The 6,907-nt window shown below is 45.3% G+C and overlaps 1 protein-coding gene across 1 annotated transcript in view; it reads left to right on the forward strand.

Moving 5' to 3' along the window:
* Positions 1-6,907, forward strand: part of CLNK (cytokine dependent hematopoietic cell linker) — a 151,122-nt gene that overhangs the window by 81,667 nt on the left and 62,548 nt on the right. The window contains exons 5-7 of the mRNA XM_019661144.1: positions 2,891-2,928; positions 5,398-5,539; positions 6,741-6,841. Of these exons, the coding sequence (XP_019516689.1) occupies positions 2,891-2,928; positions 5,398-5,539; positions 6,741-6,841 (281 nt within the window). The remainder of the gene's footprint in view (positions 1-2,890; positions 2,929-5,397; positions 5,540-6,740; positions 6,842-6,907) is intronic.

Consider the following 6,907-nt stretch of genomic DNA (forward strand, 5'->3'; position numbering starts at 1 on the left):
GCCTGAACTCTCACCACCGCCTTGGAAAGGCAGGCACCACAGTCCGTAACTGTATATTTATTGGCTTGCTTTGTTCCTACAGGCGACAGAGCAACTAAAAAAGGATATGTTAATCGGGGAGGGCCAACATCTATAATGCATAAACTACAAATGTTAGTAGTTTAATAAAATAAAGGTTCATTCCTTGCTCACATCACAATCCAATTGGATTGAAAAAGGTCTTTGTCCAAACACTCACTGGGGATTCCCTCTCCTGTTATCCAGTGGCTTCCGTTATTCCTAAGGGCCTCGGGGCCTCTGTCTCTGCCCAGCCACTGAGGCAAGAATGAGAGCATCGAGGGTCAAGTGGGCTGGCCTGGAGTGGAGTCCATCACACCACCATGTCCCAGCAGCCATAACGCCAAGCCATGGCTGCCCAGTGCAAGGAATGCTGGGAAATGCATGCCAGCCCAGTGCCCACAATAAGAGGAAATGGGGTTGGTGAGCACACGGCATTCTCATTGCCATGCCAGGAGTTTGAGGTAGTGAGGACCAGGAGTGGAGAGGTGCTCCTGAATTTTTACGTGTAAGATACAATCTGAAGGATGAAAAGGATCCAGGCAAGGGCAGAGCTAAGAAAGAACATTCTAGACTGAGGAACGGCACACGCAAACTCTCTGAGGTAGAAGGAGCTGTGTGTCCTGGAGAGACTTGAAAGGAGGCTGACAAGGCTGGACTTCAAAGGTGAGGGAAAAACTGGAACGAGATAAGATCAGGGAGGAGGCAGCAGCGGGCTGTGCTGGGCTCTGGGGCCGCGGCAGGGGCTCTGGACTGTGTTTCATGGGCCGTGAGTAACATGCACTGATTTACACGTTTAAAACGATGCTTTTAAAATTACATTTCCAAAACCCTGCATTGTTATTCGCACAGAGAGGTACTGTGGGAAACAGAGATAAAAGACAATTCCTTTCCCAAAGTTGGACAGTGTACATTCACAACAAAGAAGTTGTCAGGTGCTGCCTGTTTTTATTTAAGTGTCTTGGTGAGTGAGACAGAAAATGAGTGCTCTAACAACTCAGAGATACGCAAGTAGCCTGGAGTGATCAGAGAGGAGTCCCAGGAGGATCTCCAAAGACACAGCATTTTGGAAAGCAAAAAGGGGGTGGGGGGAAGGGAAAGAGGCAGGGACTCCGGGGGGAGCAACACAAAGACCCAGAAACGACATGCAGCATATCTGGGGACTCCAGGAGTCTCAGGCTGCAATGCTGCCCTTTGCTGAAAGAAGAAACCTTGCAGCTCCCCGTCAGGGTGTTGGTATGACCACACTCGGCGAGGACAATCTCCTAAAATGAAATTACCCTGCGCCCTGAGTTACAGAGTGGACTTGCTTTCCAAGATCACCAGGGCCAGAGCAGGTCCCCAATAAATCTGTGATCACTTCGGGGCCAGCTGGTGTTTGATGGGTGACCTTATTGATTTAACTGAATTCATGAGGCAGTACAACGTGCTACTCTGAAGTGCTGACCAACCTGTGGATTTCTCTGCCAGGGATCTCAGGAGGGGTGTCATGGTGCTGGGACAGGAAGGTGTCGCTAGTGCCCCAGGGCGATGATGGCTGCTGGGTGGGCTGGGACTGGGTTCTGCACCTCCCAGCGCATCACCTCAAGGAGATCAGCTTTGGCTGGTTGACACTTCCCCAGACACTGGTCCCAGACATCCACCCAAGAGCTGTTTTCACCAGCCCAGTTTTCCTTCATTTACACGTTGCACCCTACAAGAGACTTGGGAGTGCTGACACCGATTCCCAGCTCTGAACTTCATATTTTGGTGTGGTAAGAGAATTCGGGGTGACAGGACAAAAGTTTTAGAAAATGCTGAAGCCAGACCAAGATGCAGAAAGGCGTGTCATACCATGGTCCTCTGCCCTTCCGGGGCGCAGACCAGACATTTGCCCTAGGACTCTAGGCAGCCAAAGAAGAAGGGGAAACATAACCTCTTGTGGGATTGCATTTTCCATGAAATCAAAGCAAACCCATCGCTGAGACGCACACAGCTTCTGGTCCTGAGACCTGCTGGGAACTTCTCACATATGTGCTAATAAAGAGAATGTGATAAGAGCCTAATGTTCCTCCATGCAGACTAACAGCATGAAACTGGAGCGCGATTTAGGAAAATTTAGTCTATGAGCAAGAAGACAAACAAAACCAAAGCCCTGCAGGCCATGTGAGCCATCCTTTGGTGATTTTGCATAATCTGAGGGTAAATGGTAAACTCTAACACCTGACACCAAGTGCCCTAAATGACCTTTAGGCAATCTTTCATAAAACAAGCCCAAAGGAGGGAGAGGGGTGTTGAGAAGCTTCAACTAAGCAATATTCACTCAACAAATACCTATCGAGCACTCATCTGGTGGATACATGGTGAGCCATGTGCCTAGAGGTAGGGACAGAGGAGTGAACAGATATGACGCTGCCCTCAAAACACTTACATACAGCCTTTTCAAGGAGACAAGTGTATGGACAGATCATTGCAAATACAGCACATTGGCCACAAGGGGGGACAGGGAGGGGACAGAAACCACTTCCTTGGCTGAGCTGTTGCTGAGTCATGACTGGGTGCAATTGATGTGGGGGGAGGGGTCCTCTCACATGTTCCTTTTACTCTGAGCATGTTAACCTGCTGGGGAAAGACTGAGCCTTCCTAGTTGGAATCTGATTGTTTTTCATCCTTCCCCACTGTTCTTGCTTTAAAGGGCACCAGGTAGAAAGAGAAGTCTAAAATCGGCACTTCATTTTGAGCAATTTTAGTCAAGAGAAATTAATTGAAATGAGCATCAGATTTTCTGGAGAAAAACAAAGGCTGGGCTGAATTCAATGTTTTGCACTAACATGTTGGTGTTTTTTGTTGGCAGGCAGGTACCAGACCATCAGCGAGCCTCTCCTGGATTTCGTAAGTCAGCCGCTTCCCTTACCTGTTTTCTCAGTCTTTGGTATTTACAAAACAAGTGGCTTTTGTCAAGGTGCTTGGTAAATTAAAAACAAAGAAAAAAAATTTTCCAAACGGTATAATCTCCTGACATGGGATATTGCACTTCAATTCATGAGTATAAAACTGTATTGCAATTCCTTAGCTATAAAATGGAGATAAAAATTAATTTACATGGTCGTTGCAAAGATCGAATAAGGTGAAAATTCCAACACACGGTGCTGGCCAGGGTGCAATGAGAAAAGCACTTCCTAACACTCGTGGTGAAATGTTAAAGTGGAACAAACTTTCTGGAAAGCAATCTCATAATATTAACTAATCAAGAGAAAAATATCCATTTTCTTTGGCCCAATAATTCTATGGTTTGGAATTTAAACTAAGGAGCTAACCTAAAATTTGAATTAATATTTGAACATACTCATTTATATTTTATAATAATAGATCTTAAGTGGAAACACACTGGAATCATGCTGTTCAATAATAGAAAAATAGTTGAATATATTATAATATATTCATAATATGAAGCCATTAATAATTACAAAGACTTTCAATGACTTAAGAAAACTTGTAACAGAACTCAAATATATAATATTTATAAATGATTTTATTGTTCAATTGTATATCTTATCTGTATAATTTAAATAGTTTTAACTGACATCTATAGATGGAAGATGAAATAGATGGGATGGATGGATAGATGATAGATAGATAGATAGATAGATAGATAGATAGATAGAATATGCTTGTAAAATCATTGGTTCTTTCCTGTTTCAAAGACTTCTTTAAGAATCTAATTGAGCTAGAGATCCTCCCCCTTGGACACACACACAATCACACAATCACAAACTATTATATTAATCTTGATTTTTATGGGTAGAAAATACTGGCCTTTTAGGTAAGAACCCCTGAGATGGACAGTAGATAGTAGATTGGTTAATAGATAAATAGAGATAACTTATTATAATAAAAACAAAACTCTGTCTCTTTCTCTTTCTGGAAAGAAACCAAAATATTTATATTCAGTCCTAGGAGCAAGACTTAACAGGGTCTGGTGTAGATTCCCTTCAGACTGGGCGTGAGGGTTACTGTTCCTCCTGGTGTCTACACGCCCTACCCCCATGAAATCTTGAAAGGCTACTAGACGAAAAAAGGACTCTGTTCTCACATCCCCAGTTCTTCCAGCAAGTCCGAGACTTTCCCAAAGAGTCTGCACTGTGGAGAGTCTTGTGTGCTTGCCATAACAGTATATAAATGGTGCCCTTGACACAAATGTCCATCTGTCAAATCCCCAAAGGAGTCACATGCCCATGGCTCCAGCTCAGAACACACTTGTGTGCATTTCTGGAGGAGAACAGCCCGGCCACCGTCCCCGCTTTGCCAGGTCAACTGGGAAACCTCCGACCAGCTTTGCTTTGCCCCAGCACTCTGCTCAATAGATACTCAGCACATCACAGGCAGATGCCAAAGTAGAACCTTTATAAGTACATTTCACTCAGTCTCTGAATACAACCACATAAAGTAGGCTTAGCCATCTCCAATTTATGGGTTGAGCATCTGAGTCAAGGAGGTTCAGTAACCTCCCCAAGGTCATAAAGTGGGTCCCACAGTTAAGATCTAGGATGGGGTGACTCTGTTCTGGCTCTATGCTGCCTTCCAGCAGGCCAATCTCATCTGGTTTCCTACCCAAGAACTCCCACTCTGAGCCCTGCTTTCCTCCTGAGACCAGACCAAGGAGACAGGGCTTCATGGCTGCAGGGCCCAGTCACTGGAGGCACAGCATCCATGTGGCCATGAAAATGGTCCTACTCCAACCGTGTGCCCAGTGACCTCATTCCTTTGGGTCACCAAGCTCTCCCCCTCTACCCTATGGTAACGATTACACCTGTTGTGGATGGGCACCCCACCCCGCCATTCCCAGTGTTCAGACTCGGAGCTTATTACCAGTATAACATAGAAATACAACTGAAATCTGTATAGTGACCATGAATCCTGCCACCTTGCTAAATTGTTTATTGGTTCTAATAGGATTTTTTTAGTGGATTCCTTAAAATTTCCCAGGTACAAGACCATGTCACCTACAAATAGGTCCCCTTTCTGCTTCTAAGGGCTTATCGCATACATTGGACCCACTCAGGTAATCCGGGATGAACTCCTGATTTCGGAGACAACTCATAGCAATCTTAATTGCATCAGCAATGTCCCTTCACAAGGGCGCCTAGAGAATTATTTGACCGAATAACAAAGGATGGAAATATTTGCAGACACCGTTAGAACTCTGCCTACCATAAGAATGTAACGGCCCCTCACCTCAGCCTCTTCAATCTTTAATTCCCAGCCAGGAGAAGCCATACCACTCCCTAGCTCGCACTGTAGCCTGCAATCTTTATCATCACTGTACCTTCCTGACTCACTCGAATGGTTCCTCCTGCTTAGGAAAGGAACTTCGCTGCAGTCCCGGATGGAGCAAAAGATCACGGGGATGACTACTATGAAGACCCTGAGCTGCACGTGGCAGAGGCGTGGCGATCGATGAAAATCCTACCAGCCAGGCCTATAAAGGAATCTGAATATGCGGGTAACAGTTGGTTGGGGTCTAAAACCTTAAAATGCACGCCCATTACTGCAACATCGCACAGTAATTAAAGCTGCAAATTTGGAATTAAATCACTCTCAGTTAAAGTCCTGCCTCCATGGCTTTCCAGATGTGTGACCTCGAGCAAGTCTCTAAAACTCATTTTCCCTATCTGAAAATCTGGTTCATAATAACAGCACTTACCCCAGAGAGTTCTTTGGAAGACGCCATGTGTGATGTATGTTGAGTCCCCAGTGGAGGACTTGGTACAGAGTCGGAGCAACTATTGGTTGTTGTTATCATGATGCTCTTCCGGAGTCCTGGGAACAACAGATGAGCATGGCAGAGGGTGGACAGGCAGAGATGTGGACAACGTGGATGATGTTAAGACAGGGTTTGCATAGAGGAGAGCAGAGTGAAAGGGAAGACTTTTTAATTTGCTTGATTCATTTTGCAGGTAGCCGGCATATGAGTAGCACCAGAGCCTGGCATTACTTTTTAAGAGTAAGAAAGGCCTAAATTCACACCCACCTTTGCCGCTTACTGCCTGGGACACACCCGGCAGCTTTAGCAAGCTCTCTGAACCTTAGATATAGCACCCTGTTGTAAGAAAACGCGTGATTTCTGAGGGCCTTGCCTACCAACATGAGTCTGTAGAAGTTGAGGATCACCTTGTAAATAAGCTTGATATTCCTATGTTCATTCACTCAATGAGCATTTACTGAGTGTCTACTGTGTACCAGTTATCATGTTAAGATTGACCAAGGGACACAAAGATCAACAAAGCATAATCCATGTTCTCAGGGAGGTCAGAATCTAGTGGCAGAAACAGAAAGATCAACAGGTAAATGTAACAGAACATGTTAAGTGTATAACATACAAAGGTGGGTGTGGGTGGGTAGGATCTAGAAAGGTTTTCAAAGGGCAGGACGCAGCCCAAGTCGTGAAGGATGAGTAGAAGTTCCCAGTGGATGAGAAAGGACGTTCAAGTTCAGACTTTGGCATTCGCGCCATGTGTGGACCAAGAGGAGTGAGGTGTCCTTTTCGAGCCTCCGTCTCCTCATCTGTAAAGTGAAAGTAGAATTGCGTGCCTCATGCTTTTATTGGGGTGACCCAATGAGTTTGCAGGTGTGCGAATATTTGCTAAATTGTAACGTGCTGAGTCCATGTAAGGTATGACTTTACACTTTTTCTCTTCTCACAGATACGCGCTATTTCAAGACTGTGGTGGACACTCCCTTTTCCTCAGATGCCAAGGCTGCTATCCCCACGGAGGGGCCACCCTGGAACACGAGGCTGGAAGAAGTGAGTAAAGGCTTGACTTCATGAACCAAACAGGTGTAGGACGCTTGCCATGAGCCAGGAGCTGGC

The sequence above is a fragment of the Hipposideros armiger genome, unplaced genomic scaffold (genome assembly GCF_001890085.2).
Source record: "Hipposideros armiger isolate ML-2016 unplaced genomic scaffold, ASM189008v1 scaffold_337, whole genome shotgun sequence".
In the NCBI taxonomy this organism is placed as follows: domain Eukaryota; kingdom Metazoa; phylum Chordata; class Mammalia; order Chiroptera; family Hipposideridae; genus Hipposideros; species Hipposideros armiger.